This window comes from Solenopsis invicta, chromosome 14, assembly GCF_016802725.1.
Source record: "Solenopsis invicta isolate M01_SB chromosome 14, UNIL_Sinv_3.0, whole genome shotgun sequence".
Classification (NCBI taxonomy): Eukaryota; Metazoa; Arthropoda; class Insecta; order Hymenoptera; family Formicidae; genus Solenopsis; species Solenopsis invicta.
Window position 1 is genome coordinate 18,152,711 of NC_052677.1, and position 23,735 is coordinate 18,176,445.

The 23,735-nt window shown below is 33.5% G+C and overlaps 1 protein-coding gene across 4 annotated transcripts; it reads right to left on the reverse strand.

The window, feature by feature from the left end:
* Positions 1-5,622: 5,622 nt before the first annotated feature.
* Positions 5,623-23,697, reverse strand: LOC105207745 (la-related protein Larp4B). Of its 4 annotated transcripts, none has more exons than XM_026133985.2 (10): positions 23,581-23,697; positions 20,188-20,566; positions 18,267-18,516; positions 17,616-17,756; positions 17,184-17,405; positions 16,511-16,650; positions 15,366-16,424; positions 8,713-8,989; positions 7,464-7,568; positions 5,623-6,079 (listed from the first exon to the last, which is right to left on the reverse strand). In XM_026133985.2, the coding sequence occupies exons 2-9, from the start codon at positions 20,553-20,555 to the stop codon at positions 7,473-7,475; spliced, it is 2,553 nt and encodes an 850-aa protein (XP_025989770.1). In that variant the 5' UTR covers positions 20,556-20,566; positions 23,581-23,697; the 3' UTR covers positions 5,623-6,079; positions 7,464-7,472. The 4 variants fall into 4 exon arrangements, with proteins under 4 accessions (XP_025989770.1, XP_025989771.1, XP_039313425.1 ...); XM_026133986.2 differs by lacking the exon at positions 23,581-23,697 and adding an exon at positions 23,246-23,522; XM_039457491.1 differs by lacking the exon at positions 23,581-23,697 and adding an exon at positions 22,889-23,146.
* Positions 23,698-23,735: the final 38 nt, after the last annotated feature.

The following is a 23,735-nucleotide window of genomic DNA, read 5'->3' on the forward strand; positions in this document are numbered from 1 at the left end:
AGTAGTAGTAGACATGTGTATATAATATATATACATTGAATATATTTTACTACATCGTTGGAGAGTGGCGGCGCAGCGAGACCGCATATCCCGGAGGAGAACCACGTGCGGTTCGTCAAAAAAAAATATATATGTATGTATATATATATAATCTGTATATCGCCTCTTGTATATTATATCCTTAATGAAACGCGCCTTAAGACTTGCCTAGAGAACATGTGCGAATTGAAACGATCCACACCGCCCCAATTTGGCGCGTCCCGTTCGTCGACGATCGACGATCGATCATTCTCCCCTCAACATCCGCTTCTATCGGGCGCGGAAACTAGGATATACAATATATATATATATTTCTCTCTCTCTCACTCTCTTTCTCGCAGAAATATGCAGTAGATGACAGATATTACGTTAGTGATTTCCAGAGAATCGTTCGTAGTGAAAAATTCTTCGCGCCTCCTGATTCTTAGTAATTTTCAGGAAATCGTCCAATCGATTCCAATAAACTATAATTTGAATTACCGAGTCAGAAATTCTAAAACTTCTTCAGATTATCTCGATTTTATTTCGTTTTTTAAATTTAATTATTTTGGACGTTGCTCATATAACAGTGAAAAGAATTGTTAATTTGACTAAACTTTTTAACTTAAATAAATTTTTTCAGTTCAAGTATTTTATGTATTTAAATATATAAATACTTGAATTAGAGAAATTTAATCAAATTGGAAAATACTTGAATTTCTAATGTTTATATATTTCACTTACAATTAAATTACAATTATATTGACACTTGTATTGAAAAAAAATTTTCGACTTGTGTGATTAGATCTCTTTAGTTCAAGTACTTATATATTTAATTACCTAAGATACTTAAACTGAAGAAATTAAATCAAGTTAAAAAATTTAATCAAGTTATCGATTGCTGTCAACATTTTTGTGTATGATCGTGTTTGTATTTGAAAAACTTTCGCTGAACTGTCTTTAGAATTCTGAAATCTGTATTCCAAACGCATTTCAAAATATTAACGCGCTTTTTTTATCATTTTTGTCCTTATTTCAAGTCAAGTATATTCAAATGATAAAGAATAAAAACACACTAACATTTTGATGAAACTTGTTCTGAATACTTCAGTATTCTGACGATCACTACATCATAACAGTGATGTAATTTTTCTCATTATTGAACTATATTGACATATCGTTTTTATGGAAAAAATAGTGCTTGGAACTTCTAGTTCTTAATCACTGTCTACGAGTATTCCAATTTTTAAATTATCTCTGATTCTCAAGTAGTTAAAAAATATACAAGTTAATCAGAAAATTTGAAGCGTTTACATAACGTTGGTGTGTAGTGTGTATATATATATATATATATATATATATATATATACACACACACACACACACACACACACACGTGCGCGCGCGCGCGCGCGTTATATTACCGTAATGTTAAACACTTCAAATTCTCAGGTAAATATATTCTGATAGGCACGATCAAGTTTATTAATTTTGTGAAGGGTCGCAAAAATTCAAGGAAATGTCTTCGGCACAGTACACGATTCTCTGAAAAGTTGATATTTCCGACATATCGTTTATTTGATTTATTCAAACTCAATATTAACAGAAACAGCTGACAATCCTATTTTCGAAACGCCCTGTGTACGTGTGTGTATAAATGAAAACGGCAGCATCGTAAGTTTAAAGTATAGTAGTATATATGTAGACACAACATTAGCCTGTTGCATCCCTATTCGCAGGAGATCGATTTTTCGTCCTTTTTTGTTTTATATACCTTTTTTTTTCGTTACGCTTTATTAGTTCAAGCTCGCATACGTATATTATTAACAAATAAATATTCATTTAATTGTTAATAATATCTCTCTCTCTCTTTCTTTCTTGCAACCTTTTCTCATTTTTTTGCTTTCACTATAATATGTGTTTGTGTCTATGAATGCGCGCGCGCGCACGTGTGTGTATGTTACGTGTGTAGGTACATTTGCATCATCGTAACACCTAAAGCCGAAAGCTCCTGCTTATAATAATAATAATAATAATAATAATAAAATGATTATAATATAATAGAGCAATCAATAGTACTAATTAATATTAATAGTGGTAATAGATAATATACAACATATTTTGAGGCACTTAATGCGTGCTCAATTAGTCGTCCCGATTCTCGCAACACTAGCTATTCCGAATTAGCATGTTCTTTCGCGCACATTTTTCTTTTTATTCTCGCATTCTCTCTTTCTCTCTCTCTCTTTCTCTCTTGGCCGAATAAAAACATGAGCCTAAGATTCCTAAATGTCTCGGTGCACCTCACGGTCAAATAGAATAATCTAACAAAAAAAATAAAATAAAATAATCGCGACGCAGCGAAGAGTATAAATGGGCGGTTAATTGAAAAGGGGGGTCGAGTTTCACGCAAATAGAAAGTGACTGCTTCCGATACAATAGTCTTCGGAGTCGACGATGACCACCGTAATAAAGGACGCTAGTCCGTTCGGTGCATCAACTGTACGACTAACTGCGGGCGAACAAGACAAGGAAGAATAACGGAATCACATAATCGGACTGAAAGCTGACAAAGCAGGAATGGAGTCACTGATAAGAGGTACGGAGAACGAGGATTGGGATTAGACCACATCTCACGAAACAACGCACAAGCTCAAGAAGTCGTTAACAAGCACAACATCCTTCGAAAATTCGTGTTGTTGAAACGGTTGGAAAGAGTTTTGGGCAATCAAGAGAATTGGCATTGAGTCGTAAAATAGGGGAAGAAAGAAGAGAATGGAATTGTCGAAACATGCAAGTTGTCTAAAAAAAAAGGGGGGGGGATTTTTGAGATTCGCGCTATCCGAAAAAACGGGCAAGAAAAATTAGACGAAGGCGGTAAGTGATAAAACAAGAATAAAATTGAAACGGAATCAACAACGAGGTTTCCGAATACAAAATCTCGGAAGAAAAGGTCCTCGAGGAGAGATCTGACAGATCTTAAATCTGTTCTATTCAACTGAACTTGTACAGTTCATCTAAAAAGAGCAGGCCTCTTGGAACGCGAGAATTTGAACTGCGGGATTCGAGTAACAAAAGTGAATTTAAATCCACTTTTTTTTTAAGCTTTAGCATCTTCTTAAAAAGGATCTTATTAAATTGAGAAATAATCAAGGCAAGAGAAATATATATATATATATATAAAAATATCTAATGTAAACTGATGTGTGGTGCATAAAAGCGAGCACACACGTTCGTTTTATCGCGTACCTTGACAGATCTCGTCAAGTATCATCAATAACACACGTTTTCTGCGAATTTAATCCATCCTTCTTTTGCCATGTATATGTCAATCTTGCGTTATTATGATACACGGTATTGTACATCTCAACAACACGGTATTATACATCTCATTGCTAATGCTATTAAATTAAAATGCTGATAAAGTATATCACAATTACGATTACATTATAAAACACAAGATATGATCACTGCACCATTCAATGAACAAATAAGAAATTAAACCAATCAATAAACATATAAGAAATTAAATCAATTAATGACCGAATAAAAATAACCTAATATAATTACAATTTTTTAAGAATGCACTTTAATCAAATCTGAATTTGATTAGAATTAGATGGAAATTAAATCTAAAAAAATATCACTTAATTTGCAAATTATTTTCTTATTTTAATATTTTGCATAAACATTTACTAGTGATTCTGTGATTGGTGCAGCAACCCTACTTTTTATGAAAAATGCACTGGTAATATCTTCCAAGATCATTCCTCAATTGTGGATTCACTTTTCGTCCTCGTTTTAAATTTTACAGTTTGATCCGGTATCACCGCCGATTTTCTCCGCGACAAGTTTCTCACACGCTTCGACCGCAATAATAAAATACAAATTTATATGCTTCTCGACCGTCCTTCTCCCTCACCTCCTCCTCCTCCTCCTCCTCCTCCTCATCAACATCATCATCATCATCATCATTATTATCATCATCATCATTATTATCATCATCATCATTATTATCATCATCATCATTATTATCATCCATCATCATCATCATTATTCATCAGTAACATAATTCTTAAACCACGCATAATCTCGTACACCATAATAGCTCCCTCCGTTTATAAAATACAATCTCTTCATTTTCCTCTCGTTCCTTTTAACTCTTTTTGTTTGCATAAAAGACGAGAAGCGTGGAAGAGAGCGGAATTTCTTGGGGGGGGGGGGGATTCCACACCGCGAGAATCTTGATTGATTTCGGTGTCCACTTCGTTGCACATTTCGGGAGATTTCGTCAAGCAATGTTTTTTTGGCACAAATATATATAATAACATATCTAATAGACAATGTGTTTTTCCCGGTTAATAATATTACGGCCCTGCACACGCGAAGGAGGGGCGGGGGAAAGGATTTTCCCTTTAAAAGAGTAATATATCTTATCTCTTTAACGCATTTTTACAAGCTAACAAATATTTATCTCAATCACAGAACCAAAAAACGATATACAACAATACTCTTCTCTTGCGCGATGATTACTGGGTGATCGGGAAGCCGCGCAGCCGTGCGCTTGGTACTGTCGAAAAAAAATCCGTTTCTTTTGTTTCTTTTTTAATGCCGTCACGTTGTAACAATTAATCTGCCCTTAATCTGCGACATATTTTAGACAATTTATATCGTACTTCGAATTTTTAGATTCGTAAACTCTCTTTAGATCTATATATATTTGTTATTAAGAATCCTTACCAATTACTAACAAAGCTTTAAACTAAAATTTATCAAACGTATTAGGTACACTCAAAACTGTATTATATCATCTACGTTGAAACTCATAAGAGTAAAGATCGGTAATAAAAGCTCGAAAAGCAGCTCGAGAAATTGAAAATCGCGAGAAAGAAATCCGAGATTTCAAGAACGTATACGAGAAATCGAAATTTGATCAATTAAATTATATCGACGTAAACCTCGATTTTTTCGTTAAATACGCGTATGATATATCAGACACTCCAATTTGCTTTCGATTCTCGGTTGCTTCTCTTGTCGACTTCCTCTTTTTGCCAGCCTATTAATTCTCATTGGTAATCCATCGGCCGGAACGTCACTCGCCTCGTCACTAGGCTCTGCTGCCAAACTGGATTGTTATTTCTGTTCGCTCAACGCGTATCGTTTAGATCAGGTTCTTAAATCCTATAACAAATTTTTAAATTTTCCAAGACCTTAAATCCTATCGCGAATAAACTATAATTCGATCATTGCATTTCAGAAATTATAATAAAACGAGTAAAACAATTGCCGATTATACGAGTACATCGGCGAAACCAACACCATCAAACCGCGGCGACAAATTTGCCCCGCGGGACTCTCCGATCACCCTGTATAATGGTAGCGCCTGCGAACACGCCGCTACAATAGTGCGCGGCGAGATTTATACATTCTCTCTCTCTCTCTCTCTCTCACGCGCGCGCGCATACCACACACACATCAAACAAACACACATGCACACATCAAAACACACACACACACACACACACACACACACACACACACACATATCAAACACGCACGCACGCGCGCGCGCGCGCGCACACACACACACACACACACACACACACACACATCAAAACAAAAACACACACATCAAACAAAAACGCGCGCGCGCGCACACATATCAAAACCCATACGTACACCATCACTCATTAATATCTCTCTCTCTCTCTCTCTCGATCGATTCGTCGATCGATCGATCGTTGATCGTAGGCGAGACGTCACTGTACAATGTAAAAAGTTCTCTCTTCCTCACGCCTGCAGCACGTGACGGCGTCGGTCTGAGAAGGGAGTACCGGGAAGGTAAAGATAGGTAGATGAAAGCAGCGGTGAGCTCCGATATCCTGATTCTCGATCCGATCCGACGACTTCGAGAGGATGGCGATGACGTCATAGCACATATAGCACAGCTAATTATCGTTTAATTACCCCGTTGACACGCGGTAATCTGTAGATTTTGGCTTTTTGCTTCGTTATACCTAAGCTGCTTCCGCCGCTTAAGGTGTCTTCCTTCTGTCGTCACCTTCATGACATATAAAAGAACAAAATATATAGATACATCTATTTTATAGAGAAATAAAATTTTTGACATTTTCAATCAACCGTTTTATATAGAGGATTGGTTCACGAATTTCATGGATTTGGGGAAGTATGCATAAGGATTTTCAAAAATCCTACAATTCAGGTCCCATATTTAAAAAATTTCAGAATATATAGAATTATAGTAATAAAGTATCGAGAGATTGTAAAGAGAGAGATGTCGAAGTCGCTTTTTTAAGAGGATGCTAGTAGGTAGAGTCGTGAGTTTTACCAAACAATGACTTGCATATATACAATTTAAAATACATATGTACGGTTTACGAAATAGCAATATGTTATTACATACTATTACATCAATATCGCACGCACATATATGAATAAATTTTCGTATAAACTTTTCATATTGAATTGGGTGTCTAATAGCGTATTTTATTTGCTAACTTGATCGGACTCCTAGTTGATGTTTTTTTTAAGCTACAAAAGAAGAAATAAATTCTGCAAAAAATACAACTCAAAATCAAATCGAGTCAGTCAGCAAATCGAATACGCTATAAGTCTAATTCTAAAAACTCAACGTTGCCTCTTCGTGTAATCTGTATATCTGAAACTTTAATTTTGTAAGTATAGACTACATACAGAGCCTTTATATCAAGCAAATATTGTCATGACTTGACAGCTTTGGATGCCATATTCGTTTAAGAAATGATAAAAAAAGATATGAATTAAAAAAACTTTTTCATTCTTTGTATAAATCCATACTGCATAATCCGTACTGTAGACATGTATTAATGCATATACTTTAATTCTGGATAAAGATTTCCACCAAATCTATAAAATTTAATAAAATTAATAAAAAATTAATAATAAAATTTTAAAAATTTTATATAATAGAATTTTAAAACTATATTCAATAAAAGAAGACTTATTTAATTTACTTTATTTTTTTAACTCTATTTCATTTCTTTATTTTAAAAATTCTAAAATTTTAAAACCTTTATTTAATAGCGTTAAAAAAACTTGTTAATAATGTAAGGTTCAATCAATTTTACTTTTAAAAAACTAACTAATAGTTTTTACTAATTTTACTAGTATTTTTTAATAGTTTAAAATTATATTAGAATAAGATCCAGTTAATTTATTTTATTTTTTCATGAAATTCTTTTTAACGGAATTTTTAAAAATAAAATTAATTAAGTAGGCCTTATTCAGCCCAGGTATTTTACTTAAAAATAATCTTGAGATTTTCTTATAGGACACTAACATTGGCAATTTTTAATTATTCGCACGATTAAACTTATTGTTTTACTTTACAATACTTTTCTAAAGAAATATCTGTGGAGATCGTTTGAAAGGAAAAAGATACTTACGTGCAACTTTTAAACATTTCTATCCCTCTCATCTGTTTTGTGTTTTGTACAAGGTAGCTCACGGCAATGTTGCGCTACTTGGGCATAGCTTGGCCTCGTAAGATCCTGCAGAGAAAAAAATATTCATTAGCTCGCGGTATTAATAAAGAATACTCATTATTCTGTAAAATATAAGAATCGCGATAAATAACGCAAAGATCTGAATAAAATTTCACAGAAAGATTTAAAATTTATATCAAAACTTATATGAAATAAAAACTTATATCGAAAATTTTATAAATATACAATAATTTTATATTTCTAAAACATTTTTACTTAATTAGAATCTCATCTCTTAATTTAACAAATTAATAACCTATTTAAACACAAAGATATCTTTTATAGATTTATATTATACATACATACATACATACATACACACATACATACATACATACATACATACATACACACATACATACATACACACATACACACATACATACATACATACATACATACATACATACATATATATATATATATATATATATATATATATATATAATTATTTTAAATATAACAAAATTTTAGAGCTTTAATTTGTATCTTTCAAATTATTCATTTCTAAACAAGACCCACTTTTAAGTTAATGTTTCTAATGTTAGTAGTTTTTCCGTTTTTATGTCCTAAAGGTTCTTACTTCCTTATCTCAAATAGAAATTTTATATCTTCCTCTTTACTAGATTAGTCGATGAATCAATCACCAGTAACTATTTAAGACATAAAACTTTAAATAAATTAATTGTAACTTAATCGATATTTTTAGATCAAATTTTCATAGTTTTTATACAAAGACTAAAATATTACTTTTTATTTAAAAATATAATTATATTAAATTGTTTCTATTTGTTGATTAACTGGTTCAATTTCTTATTTGATTCAATTAATTATTAATTCAATCACTAGTAAATAATTATTTTTAAAAAATATGAATACAATAAGATATCCAAATAATAAATTGCAAGTAATTAATTTTCTCTAAATCTAATTTTCGTACAGATTTAATCAAAATATTTTTTACTTAGAAATCTAATTATATTAAGTTGTTTTATTTGTTCATTGACTAGTACTGTAATCTTATCTTTTGATACAATTGTATTTTCGATTTTATACTCAAATTCTTTCAAAGATTTTCAAAAGTTTGAAGCAATTTTCAGCTTGAAACAAAAGACTTGAGTCTTCTTTCGAGAAATAGTAAGATACTTACTATAGGGAAGGCAGAGGCCACTCCAGTTTGCGATTGGGAGTTTTGTGAAGAGGCAGTAGGAGGTGGGACGACGACATTATTACAGTCGCACCTGGTCACTGTCTCGGCGTCGTCCGTAGTCGCCGCGGCCGACGTCGTCGTCGTCGTCGTCGTTGTCGTTATCGTCGTCGCCGTAGCCATCGTTATCGCCGACGTGGCCGCTGCCGGCAGGTGCATATTCGCAACTACAGCTTCGTCCACACCGTTCACCATGTTCGAGTCATCAGTCTTTATAGATCTGTCAGTGATGCATTTTCAGTAGTAAAAGACTAATCACTTGCTTATTTATATAGCTCTTAGCGCGGATCCCTTAGATTCTCACGGATAGATATTCTCGTGCCCTTACAGAAATTTAATACTTAGCAGTGTATTAAATTGGACCTTTAATATGAATATATTCAAAATAAGTAATTAATTGTAAGCCAATTTAATACTAGCAATCTTAAATTTCTCTAATTACTCATATTTTTCATTATCTTCCAACATACAAATATCAGAGTGTGTACTCTAATTTTGCAAAAAAATTCTCTGAAAATTTTAGGTTTTTTTCAGGAATTTTATACAACTTTCAAGTAAGATTAAAGAATATTTTTAATGTAACTTGGAAATAATTTTAATATATCTTTTAATATTTCTTAATCATACAATTACAAAAAAGTTCTGTTTTAAATTTGAGAAACTAAAAAAAAAAAAAAAAAAAAAAAACACAACAAAGTAACTGTATCCTATATGGTTTATTTTTCTTTGGTTATAAGCAAGACATGATGACCAAAATATAAATTAAATATAGTATTGTAAAATATAAATACAAAGCTACAATAATATGAACTGCGGACATTAATAATCATCACTTAATTATAGAAATTAATAATTTTCCCAAATATTAGATAATGAAAAACACAATCAAGAAAATTCTACTTTTCTCACTGTCAACAACAGAATAGACAAATTGAGCAGTTAACTGTTGCAAACAAGTCATACTGATAGCCTGTACGACATACTACTACTTATTTGTTCAATTCATCATGTAACTATTTAAAAACAGAAAAACCATATTGAATACTAGGCCACATAAGGTACAGTTACCTTAATATAAACTAAATACATATAACGATCTGTTTGTAATACAAAGATCCAACCGGAAATAAAGAATCCGAAAGGTAATTAAACACAACGACGGTTGAGAATGATGTAACTTTTTATAAAAACACGTGAATCATAAAGAAATATTTAGATATGCCATTTGTTACTAATTGATTTTGCATTATCAAAAAAAGGATATCAAAAAACTGTCAGAAAAAAAATAAAATTTAAATTTATAAGTTTTCTAAAAATTTCCCTACCAATAAAATTCCACAAAAATTAATTATTTTCAAGGATAAATAAATTTCCTAAAAAATTCCAGATTTTCCCAATAGTAAACTAGTTCAAGAATATTGTCGCAAGGTCTTTAGATTTTTATATCCTTGAATCCTTGAATCACCGTTGCATGTCCTCACATTACAAAAGCATACGCGTGAAATCAAAATTTATACATAAACACTGATATGAATGCAATGTCTAAAACAAAGTAAAATTAAAAATTCGAATATCATTCTAAGAATTAGGAAAAAGTAAATGATAGGTTAAACAAAGATTAAAGTTAATTTACATTAGTGGAAAGGGACATAAGTGCAGTAACATGAAGTTTCTCTATTACGTGCACTATCGAATACTAAACGTACGCTCTAGTAAATATTAATTTCGCACCACAATATCACCTTCGTTCATGCACAGTAAGAAAGTTCATGTAGGCAATTCCCGATCCAATGATTCGAGAATACTTAGAGGAATTTTGAAAAGAATTTAATTCTCTATACTCTAAACGAAAAGGACATGAAAATGAAAATCATAATCAACTAAAAAACGATTTTAAAGAATCATTTCACATAATAACTTCATCAAATTTTGAAAATAAGTTTGTGATCAATATAATAGGCACTTAAAAATTTTCGAATTTTTTTAACCATATAAGTTTTTTAAATAACTTCCTAAAATAGCAGTTGAGGCTTATGAAAAGAAAAGTTTTAAGTAATTTAATCGCAAATAAAATATACGACTCTTGGAAAACTATATTGATAACAAAGGAGTTTACGCAATAAATATTTCGAAATTAAAAAAAATTAATTTGTTGTAGCATATCATTTTCATATAAGAGTATAAAATGTTTCCGAATTAAACAATTTTCTTTAAATGTGACGTTACACTAATGACAAGTACGCTTGTTAATACATTTCAATTATCATTATTATAAACAAGTCTTTTAAAAAAATTTTCTTTTGTAACATTTATCAATATTATAAAGAAAAAATTTTCAAGTAACAAATAATAAGTTTAATTACTTAAATTTTATTATTTATTATTTTGAAAATGGTAATATCGAAAAAGCATCTTTCTTAAAAGATTATATATGAATGTAAAGTAGCGTGACTAGTCTCTGCTTCTTTTAAATTATAATTTCTTTTAAATTATAATTTCCTTAATTATCCGTAAATTTTGAAATTTAAATCTTCAGTTTCTAAAAAAGAGAGAGAGAGAGAGAGAGAGAGAGGAATAAAATATTGTTAAAGAATGTAATACTTGTAACATAATGGATTAAAAGAAAAAGATAACAAGATAAGAGAAATGGAAATTCATTTCGCAAAAACCCCCCGTAATGATTGAGGAAAATGCAAAAGAGAAGGAATTTGGCAATATCGTAAAACACGATTAATAAACATCAGTGTACACATTGTTTATTAACTTCTATAAACTTTCATCGCTGACAAACTATGGTCATTATCAAAAAAGGGTCCATGAAACATCATGTTGAGGCCGTAAATAATTCTCATTTCTTCTGTTTTATATTTATTTTGCAGTCACAACAAAAATCGTAATTTAATTAGTAAATGTTAGATTTATATAAGCTAGAGAAACTTTATTGATTCACCAAAATGAATAATTTTATGAATAACTTGAAACTGAACAATAATAACTAATCTTAATAATATTAAAAATTTATAATAATAAATGATAATATAATAATAATATAATAACCAAAATAATCGTAATTAAAAAAACCCTGAAAAAGAATAGTTTTAACGTAGAATCCTATTCAATATTTTATATTATTTATCTACTACGGACACAATACAGGGTCAAAAAGAAAATATTGTCTCGTACAATAATACCACATACATTTCCGCATACATGTGTAGCATTAAACCTGTTGCACAATAAAAAGCACAGGGAACGGAATAATAACAGGCAATAGATTGCAACCAATCAGAAGTCGTGAATCAATCAAAAGTTACAAAATCTATTGCCTGTTGTTATTCCATGTTCCTGTTGTCTGTGCTTTTCATTGTGCAACATAGGCTTTATAGTTCGCGCTAGCAATAGCTATATAAGGTTGTATAATTTCGATTGGTGGTATACGGCATGTACCGCATATACTCATATCGAAAGAGGATAGTTCTTAGATTCCTCGATCATTGAATTACTTAGATCTTTGGATCCTCATAGGGGTCTCCTTGAATTAGATATTCTCATAATTTCAAGTACTCTTGCTTTCCGCGATCCGGGCAATCTTCAATGTCTTTAATTTTATGTAAATAATCTTCGATTCTCATATTTTCGGAATGGACTCTGAAGTGTCTTAAAAATATTCGTAGTCAAATTTTGAGATTATGAAATTGCAATAAAGAGTTGAAAGTAAAAGCTCCGAGTAATAGAATCTAAGAATCTTATATACACCGAGAAAAAGTTGTTAAAAATTAACTTAATTTTTCCAATTTGATTAAATTTCTTCAGTCCAAGTATTTATTTATTTAATTTCAATACATAAAACATTTGAATTAAAGTTCAATCAACATTGAAATATTTTATGTATACAAGTTAAATAAATACTTGAACTGAAAAAATTTAATCAATTTGAAAAATCTAGTCCAGTTAATAACTTCTTTTTTCTCAGCATACACTTAAAAATTGAATGCTCAAATATCGAAGAACATGCAAAAATCTAAATGTCTAATAGATCGAAAATATATTAAATCCTGGAGACAATGAAGCAGAGCCTATCCAGGAATAGTCGACATTGAGCGATTCAATGATTCAGGAACAAAAAAATACATACTCGGCAGAATTAAGCATCTAAAAGAAAAAAATATGCGAAAAATATACCGTAAAAACTTGAAACCTTATTTATATTTCAGATTCATATAGAGCTAAAAATCCTTACGAAAGAAAATATTTAAACAAAAAAGTCTCTATAATCTCGGAATCTGAAAGGTACGATGATAACGGTCAAGTTATCAATAAGAAGAAACAATAGCAAATCATAATTTGCAAATACTTCTAATGAATTAATGTAAATAGCAAAAAATACTGGTGAAAAACTCGTGTGTAGCTGAAGGTCTAACTTTAAGATTCAAAGAAGTTACCATTTTCCAGAATGTTTACACAAATTTCGTAAAAAAATTCCCTGAAATTTTCTAGAAATTTCAATATCTATTTTTCTTGCAAAATACTAATTTCGAATAGTATTTTTTTATAGATATGTTCTTTAAATAAAAATTTCTATTGAATCTGTTTCAATTTTTTCTCTAGCTTTGTTGTTACAGAGCAACACAATATATAATATAGTCAACACACAACACAACAATAATGAAACATAATTCGGCATGCCTGAAGACGTATATTATAAATACTCCCAATTATGTGGGTCCTATACTAAAAGAAAAATATTTGATATTTGTGAAATTTATTATTTATAAAAAAATATTTGGTAATTGTAAAAGTGAATGTTAACAATACTATACAATGTATTACACTGACAAAAACAGTTGCAATTACCACATTTTAAATATAGTTGGCATAACTTATTATCATTTTCTATGATAACATATTTATTAAAGTATGGCAATTGCAATGATTTTTTGGTCATGTAACACGTTATATATCATTATTACTGACATTAACACTTCTTTAGTGATATAAATTTAATAAAACAAAAAAAAATAAAAAAAAAGATGAACAGTGTGATAAACTAATTTAACTTTACAATTGTAAAGTTTCAAGTTTCTTTGATTTTTTGCACACTTCAATGAATGAAAAATTATTACTATTATAGCAGTAATAACTACAAAAATACAGCATCATTGTTATTTTAACATTCGTTTACATTTAATTATAATATTCGATATTCAATAATTCATAAATACCAAATACTTTTTTCTCAATGTGCATAAAAACTCATACAGATGCCACATCTTTGCGTCGTCGAGTAGATGGGAATCTTTACTCAGAATGAAACTCCAGGAATAGATAATAATGAAGATCTCTGAGAAGTCCAAGAATTCAAGGATATAATGAGCGCAATTCGACGGAAGAAATCAAAGAGAAAATCCAATATTAGAATTGAAGAATTCAATGATACAATTACAGCCCACCGATCCAAGGATAAAAATCCAACAAACAAGGAGTCTGTTTATGAAGACCAGCTAAATTCCTCGTTTGAACGGAATACATCGTAAGAACCCCAGTTTGCTTTCTATGCGTCAATTAGTAATCAATATATTAGGTACAAATATAAATATTTGAGATTGTGTACACATCCTTCTCGCAAAAAGTGCAAAATGGTAAAACCATCATAATCATTTACAGGGCTAAAAGCAGTGCAAAGCTAATTCTCCTTTGATTGCGTGGAAAAAAAAAACTTATTGATAGAACGTGACGTTAATTTGACTTTGCAGGCGATCAATATCTTTTGCGCAACACACCAACTATCAATTTATCAAAAATTTAAGTTACATGATTTTACAACAATCTAAATCAAACAAACGCATTTATCCATTTAAAAGAAAATAAAGAGAAGGTAACTTTCAAATGTAAGGATGCGACAACTCGGTAATACAATTCACTGGTTTTCAATACAAAAATCTTGATCATAAACATCAGAAAAACTCTATTGCAAATGGAAAATAAAGGAATCAGTTGAAAAACAGATAAAACTAAAATAAATTGCAAGTAAAATTGAAATAAAACAGTCCTATAAAAGGTTAGCGATTAAAAACTAAAAACTTTTCACTTCCTCTTTTTCACTCTGCGCAATAGTGCGCTTATATACATATATGTATACGTATGTGGGTGTATTGGGACAGCGGAAAGTTTCGTCGTATTTTGAAATAGGCCAGTCGTTTGTCGCTTTCATAATCGACAACTAAGTAGCAAATTTGCTCGAAAAACAAATTCTAATAGTCTTGCAGCTGTTTCATACACATATATCGAACGCGCAAAGGATGCAACATCGTTGGAGAATCAAAAAAATAAAATAAAATAAAAAGATTTGCATGATTGAGACATTTCCACACTTCATGACAAATTGTACGTTACATCGTCGGAAAAAGGTGCATTAAAAATCCTGAAAATGTTGAAAAATCTTTTTCCTAATAAAAATCATAACACATCTCCAACGCAGCATGATAAGCAGTTTGTTATCATATCAGGCACAAGTTAATTTGCGAGTTAACGTAACTCTCCGCAACTGCCCGAAACACCGTTATATTGAGCGAGCGTATAATTAAAATCCCACTCACTTATCAGGAGATGACGGGGGAGTGAGCGCGACGGTGCTAAGCGCGGCAGCATCAGCCGACGATATGTTCTCATTGCTGGCCGTCGGCGGATTAAGGATATGCGTGGTGTTTGTAGAGTTCGTCGTGGCGGTAGCATTTCCCTGCGCTTCTGCTGCTCCGGTGCTCGCTCCAGGACTAGCGGATCTACTGGCGGTGTTCACCGCCGCCGATATAGGCGTCGCGGACTGCTGCTGTTGTTGCGATTGAGGCTGCGGCTGAATACCGCTTTCCTTATCCTTAACAACGGCCTTGAGTTTGGCGGTGCCCTTGACAACGTCGGACAATCGATTCTGCGAGGACTCTATGCCGACCGTGCCGGCGCCGCTACCGCTACCTATATCCGTCGACGCTTTGCCATGGTCGGGATCAAGGCCGGGCAAGGGTGGAAAAGCCGCTGCTTCGAGGTCAAACTGCACACCGCTGCTGCGGCTGCTGCCACAGTTGCTGTTGCTGCTGCTACCACCGCTCGTCGGTAAGGATTCCTTGATCGCCGGCAGCGAATGATTATTGCCGGTGGCCGCCTTCGTATCCTGATCTTTGGTCCTACGATGAATACGATGGCGGGCAAACGAAGGCGCCGATGAGGAGGGTGTAGAGGTGGGCTCGACCGCTGCCGTTGCGTCCTGATCCTGCGCGGAGGACGTGGAAGAAGCTCCCTTTGCGTGCTCTACTGACGACACAACGGACGACGATGAATGGAACTTTGTGCCGGACTGATAGGAAGAAGACGACGAAGATACGGGCGGCTTCGAGGGAGGCAAACTCGAAGCATGATAAGTGGACGTAGAAGAGCTCAAGGACACGCTACTGTTTCCACCACCACTGCTGTTGTTGCTGCTGCTGCTACCGCCGCCGCCACCGGTTATAGGATGAGAGTTACGATTATTTAGCGGCGGCATAGACGATTGATGATGATGGTGGTGATGATGGTGGTGATGGTGATGATGATTGTTACTGTTGTTACTGGGATTGGCCTGATCTATTAAACAGCTTCGATCGGAACCATTTCTCTGTCTATTTCTAGATAAAAAGAAAAAAAAAATACTTTTAGATACCGAGATAATTATTCAAAAAACTTGAGAAATAATAAAATTACAGATTCGTACCTATGTCGAGGATTGTATCTCGTGTTTGAACGTGTAAATGTGTTGTGCGGCGTGATTCCGTTCATCGTAAAGACATTGGACATCTCGAAATAGGGACTAGTTGGTCCCCAAGGCATCATACCAGCCGGATAGAATGGTTGCTGAAAGAAAAATGGAGAAATATTTTTATAAGAGTCTCTCCTTACATTGCTTACAATGTAAAAAAAATATATGTAGAATTATCGTACCAGTCAATGAACAAATAAGAAATTAAATTAGTTAATGAATAAATAAAAACAACTTAATATAATTACGTTTTTAAGTAAAAAATTATATATTTTCAAAAATCAAATTTGTATAAAAATTAGATTTAAAAGATATCAATTTATTATTTTTAAGTTTTATTACTTAAATATTCTTTAAAACATTTATTGATGATTATTCAGCGATTGATGCAGTAGTAACCCTAATTTTTCGGGACTTAAAAAATATCATTGTTATTGTAATTTTCCGTCTTATATAAAAATATTTACACAATTAAAAACGTACAAATTTCATATATTTTTTTCTAGAAATTGTACAAATGTTTACATATATATTTTTGTTTACAGTATATACAAAAAACACGATAAATTATTCAAAATAAAAGAGGAGCTTACGCGTGAGGTTGTTACGCAAAGAATTTGTAACTTACATAAACGACTTGGTTCGCGTACGCCGGCATAGTCGTCTGAGGCATAGTTGTGCCATTGGTATAGAGAAAACGTTGCTGTCCGGTCGTATAACTGCTCGGATCATAGACAGGAGGAGGGGGTGGAGTTCTGTAGCCATTCTTTATACCACTTACACCGGCCACCGTCGGTATCGGTAGCCTGTTCATTGGTTTAGCTTTGATTCTCGCCATTATCGGCTTTCCCTAAATTCGACAATCAGAATAGAAATTATGGACTTAAATCTACAGCTGTTAATCATAGCTATAGCGATAAACATCCATTATAAGTAATAGCTATAATTGAAATTAAATACAGATATATAAGCTTGAGTAAATCGTCAAAGCACCAATAAATATTTAATTTGTTACATTCTATTACCGGTTGTTCAAATACAGTTTTAATTATCAACTTACCTGAAATTCTCGAACCTCTTCGCGTAAAAACCGGTAGGCCTTTTGAGCATCCTCATCGGATTCGAATGTCACATACCACGAACTATTATGAGCAAACTCGCACGAGATAATTCTCGGACATCCCTCTCCAGAAAATAAATTCTACAATAAAGTATCAAGAAATATTAAATTGAGATATTGAGTTTTTTTACACTAATCATATATATTACATAGAAAAAATATTAATATCAAATTAAAACTGATTTTATTTAACTATATATAATGCCAATAGTCAATACAAAATAATACAGATAAAAGAATTCCAGTTAGACAAAAAAATATAGGTGCCTAATAATTTTTAAAACCATGACAGTATATTTTTATTAATCATTTAAAGAGCAATATTTTGCCTTGATAATAATAGTATCCAAAAATTCTAATTCTTATTGAGAAGAAGAAATATTGTTATTTTCTATCCAATATTTCTTCTTCTCAAGTCGTAAAAGTTATTATTGAAATAATAAAAATGTATTTTTCCTAAAAAATTACAAAAATTTTTCATGTAAGTAAATCATGTCTGTTTAACGTTATATAATCTTATTTCAACATTTAATATTTCGAATATAAAGAAATTTTCAAAACAAGAATGCTCTTTTTTTGTGTAGGACATACCTTTACGTCTTCCAGCGGAGTACTGTCTGGTATCTCGCGAAGTATCACAATACATCGTTTGTGATTGGGCCTGACTTTCTGTCCCTCCTCATCAACTTGAACATTGGGAGACTCTCTCAGCACCTCTGTTATGAGTTTAATATCTTTTGTCAGTTTTTTCACTTGGTTAAAATTCGCTACTGTCCATATCGGCACGTACTGATCATTATCCATTTGTGACAACAAATAGGTATCGTTGGCTAAATTTTCTCTGAAAAGACAAATTGTTCATTTATCATAATGTTCATTCACATCTTATTACATATATTGTTATATGTGCATGTGCTTATAAAAAGCATTATATTTTCAGGCAAAAATGTAGAAAATTTAGGAAATGTTTATTATCCAAATTAAATTATTAGATTATATATTTGGCGGTATGCGTAATGCATTTTCCCCCACGTTATAAAGAAAGATTAAAAACATAATAATAAGATATATGATAAAAAAAATTAAAGTTTCAGGTATTAATATATAATTTTGGGTTCTCATTCTGTAGTTTTATTATATAAAACTGTTATATAAATAATGTTCATGAAAATTGCTTTTACAATTCATTATACTTTATATTGAAATAATTGCAAATTTAAAGATACTAAAGCAAAAATTATATATAATTTATAAAAAAAATTATTTATTAAATTTTGAAAATTTAAATTTAAAGAATAACATAAAATCTGTATATATTTTTTTAAGTTATCTTAAAGTAATTTAAAATTATTTAATCTTAAAATTATTTTAACATTAAAATTAGATTAAAATTAAATTATTTTAAATACAGATCAATTCAAAATTAATTCAAGATTACTAAAATCTCTAAATTCTGTTTTTTTCTAACTGAAAATAGGGTTACAAAATGTACTTTGAGTCTAAAATTAACAAACGGTTCTTTTATTTAAATCATTAAAATTATTATATAAATAACAATACTTGTAATCAAAGGTTAGTTTTTAAGTAAACAAAGAAAATTTAGGAGTAAAAGTAGATACTAATTTGGATATCACACGCATAACTCTATGTGACAGCAGTCAACTTATGAATCAGTAAATCCCAGGTTCAATCTTCGTTTCTTAATCTGTGTTTATACACATGCTGTGTTTATAAAAGATTGATTATTTCGAATATTGAGAGCAAAAGAATTACCGTGTTCAGGGTTTTATTTCACTTAAATTTTGTAAAAAAATTTTCTGAGATTTTCCCAATTTTTCAGAAATTATATTCTAAGAATAACATTAGAGAATTTTAATGCATTTTAATGCAGCTTTAAAATAAATTTATTTTATTATTTATCTTTTAATGTTTATTAATCACAAAAAATGTGGTTGAGTTTTGAACACTAAAAAAAAAGGTGAACTAAATATAACAAACCAGCATATAACAATGTGTCTGCAATGACCTAACTTACTAAAAGTATAAAATACAAAACGTGGTTAAATACACGTCAATTTTAAACAAATGTACTGTCTTTGATTGCCATTAATTTTTTTAAATATAACTCACATGAAAATGTGCATGAACATATACAGATACGTGTTTATTACTAATCAATTGTCAATATTTTACATATAAAAAATTAAAAAGAAAATAGAATTTAAGTTGAAATGTAAAAGTCCAAAAATTTTCTTGCAAGTTCCAATAAAATTCCATAAAAATCCATCATTTTCAAGGATAAAAAAGAAATTCCCTGAAAATTCCAAGTTTTCTTGTTGTTTCTTGGTAGTAAAAATCTGTATTTGTAACTACATTTTCCATCGTGTTACAATTACACATAACAATAAAAATTGACATACTATAATTGATGCAAATATATGCATTTGCAAAATCACTGTGCAATTTTATGCAGCTGCAAATGCAAAGATTTCAGAATCACAAGGCAATCTACCTGGAGAAATAGTACTCGAGTTGCGAAGAGAGCAACTGCTTAAGCTGCTCCAGAGGTATGCCGGGGACATTAAGATCCGTCATCGGCACGGACGGCGAGGCAGCGGAAGCGTCGCCCAAAGCGGCAACGTCCACCGGGCTGTATCCGACGGCGCCTCCGTGCATGTTTATAGTGTGTTGGGGTGATGGTTCCAGGCTGCCGACGCCAGCATCAAGAATCAACTCGCCACTGCTCGGCGCGCCGTTCATGACTCCGTAGTCTATATTAGGCACACCACCGCCAATTGCACCTGCAACCTGTGGACCCAGAGATTCAGGGGTGGCTGGGTAGACCGCCCCTGGTGGCAGCTTCCCGATGTCCCCATTCATGTAAACGTACCCTGCAAAGGAAGAATTGTTTGTCATTTTCACTCGTAATTCATCTTGCTATTGTATCAAAGTACATGAATGTTACTAAGATGAAACATAAATTGAGATTAAAACTCTGTCTACATTGATGGAAGTGATCATAAGGGTTGTCAATATTGTCTGGAGCATCTTAGCTAGCACAAATAGATTACTAATATTTATTTCCACCAATGTAGATAAATATTGATCTCGGTTTACCATAAACAATTAAGTTAAGAATGTAGTTTGCTATTTATTTACCAAAATAAATTTATAGATATAACTAGATATTTTGTAAAACAACTCATTTCAAACTTCACTATTTTGCCAGATTTCAAATTAGTCTAATATATGTATAGGAGTTAAAAATTCTAATTAAATTTCAGAAATAGCACGTCTATAATTCTAACCTAGTTTGAAACAAGTTATATGTTGAAGCATCAACTATGGCTAGTTATCGTACTATATGATTTTCTTTATTTACACTTATGCTTTAACGTAATGATTAAACTAATTGATGTTCAATTTCTTATAACCCTATCAAGTTATATATATATATATCCCAAGAATAGTCATGCTAAAGCCTAAGAAAATATCGGTAACATTCCATGTTACATTCCACAAAATATTTTTGGTAAATTTTCATAGAGCAATGCTATCTAACATTTTTATGGTACATATAAATTACAAAATCAATTATATCTACTTTTATAAATGTAGATTAGCTGTAATCTCAATTTAACTTCCTTTCAACCTTTTTCTAATTCTAAAAATTGAAAAAACAAAAATCAAATTAAGTTAAAATAGAAATTAATCTATATTAATAGAAATAGACATCAGAATTACAATTAGTACTCATTTTTTTTCTAAAATATGCTCTAGAAAAAAATTGACTTCAGGTCCACTAATATAGATTAACTGTAACCTTAATGCAATTCACTCTTCATCTTTTTCTAATTTTCAGAAACTAGGAAAGGATAAAGAACAAGTTAAATCGAGATCAAAGTTCATCTGCATTGGTAGAAACTAACATTGGTGATTTATTTGTGCTTAAATTATGGATGTTCTAGACATTGACGACTCTTACATCCAATTACCTATGTAGATTAACTTTAATCTCTATTTTTTATCTTTTTCTACTTTTCAGAAAAAGGTAACATTAAGATAGAATATCGAAATCAAAGTTAACCTATATTGATAAAAATAGACATTGGTCATTTATTTGCACTTAAGCTAGGATGCTCCAGACAACATTGACTATTCTTACATTCACTTCCATCAACATAGAATAATTTTAATCTTGATTCAGCTTACTTTTTATCTTTTTCTAGTTCTAGAAATTGAAAAAACAAAAATCAAGTTGAATCAAAATCAAAGTTAATTTACTATGATAGAAATGGATATCGGTAATTAATTTGTACTAAGCTAGGACGCTGTAGACAACTTTAACAGCCCTTATTCTTCTAAACTATCTGTAACAGTGACAAGTGTTCCATGGAACGGAACAAGACAGCATGATTAGGAGGATCCCTCGACTCAAACCATGCTACTCGCTGCTCCATGGGATACCAGAACCGCGAGTCCACAAAGTATACGGAGTACGATCCGCGGCAAAGAAAGAATGTGTAAGCCTTAGCGGAAGCCAGCGGATACCCGAGAGGAGGCGAATCTCATACGGCGCGATCGAGGTCGAAACGACGTAGTGACACGGGGACAAGGACGCCCCGGGCGATCCGTGGCACCCTTACATCGAGCCGTCGAGCTGCGTGCCACGACGACGGTCGCCTGGGGCGGCCCGCGGCACGCCAGGCGGGGATTCCCGCGCGGAAGGACGCGCAATATGTTGCGAAGCGCGCGGCACGTTATCGGCCAAATATAGCACGCGCGGTCGTGGACACGACACGGCGGCGACAGGCCGCTCTCCGACCAGACGCGGACGTGGCTACTGCAACAACGTGGACGAACACGAGAACCGACGACGTATGACACAGACGAGGTGATGACGGGGACGATGACGACGGCGACAACGTGGACAAGAGAACGAAGGACGGCAATAACGACGTGTCGATGCGGAAAGACACACCGACATAAGGAAGTGGTGATCGAGGCAGTGGGCGCGACGATGACAAGAACTACACTCCCCGACTACCACGAGTAGCGCGTGTAACACCGACACCGACGACGACGACGATGACGACGATGACGATAATAATGACGATGGTGGTGATGGTGATGATGGAGATGATGATGGTGTCGCATGGTGGTTGCGTGATGCTTGGATGACGAATGGGATGGATGGTCGTTACCGAAATCACCGTTCATCTCGAGACGAGCCCGGATGATTCCATGTGCCCTGAATCTAGCACTACGAGATGCCTTGCCCGTTCGTTCGTTCGTTCGCTCGTTCGCCTGTCCGTCCGTCCGTCCGTCCGTTCGTTCGTTCGCTCACTCGCTCGCTCGCTCGCTCTTTCTCTCACTCTCCCTCCCGCTATCTCTCGAACGGCCTCGTGCAGATCGGTTTCTCGACTAGAGAGAGCTCTCGAGGCACTTGCTCGTTCGCTCGTTCGCTCGCTCGCTCACTTGCTCACTCGCTTGCTCGCTCGCTCTCGGTTTGTCGTGCTGCGCGCGGGGCGTCTCGTACGCGTTTTGCGAATTTTGTTTCCGTGTGCTACCTCGATGATCGACGAAGACGTCAACGGTGATGAGTCGACTACAGCTCGTTCGCTGGGACCCGATCGCTCGCTCGCTCGCTCGCACGCACGCACGCACGCACGCACACGCTCGCGTGCGCGCAACGAAATACGCGACGCAGCAGCACGACACGACTGGCACGGCTAGCTCCCCCGCCCCCTGCGTGAGCGACAGGCGGCGGCGAGATTCGCACTGTTCCTCACGCGAATTCGCGACACCACGCGACGCGCGCGTGACGATCCGCCCTGTGCGTACTACGGCCCAGCGCGTCGAGTGGATCAACGCACGGCCGGTTCACACGACGACGTTTCCTTACCGAGGTGGAAGAATCAAACTCAACACGGTCGCTCGAGCAAACTACAAAATGGCGGAAAGGCACATGCCGTAGCGCGCGATGCATTCTGGGACCCGGTGGTGCGCCGCTCCGGCGGCCTCGCCGCCGTGGCGACCAGCGCCATCACGAGAGGGCGC

Excerpts from the sequence above, each read along its gene's own strand:
- LOC105207745 (XM_026133984.2), bottom strand. Across the intron at positions 18,517-20,187 it reads CTCGAGTACTATTTCTCCAG|AGAAAATTTAGCCAACGATA; the intron begins GTAGATTGCCTT and ends TTGTCTTTTCAG. Across the intron at positions 16,651-17,183 it reads ACGCGAACCAAGTCGTTTAT|CAACCATTCTATCCGGCTGG; the intron begins GTAAGTTACAAA and ends TTTTTCTTTCAG.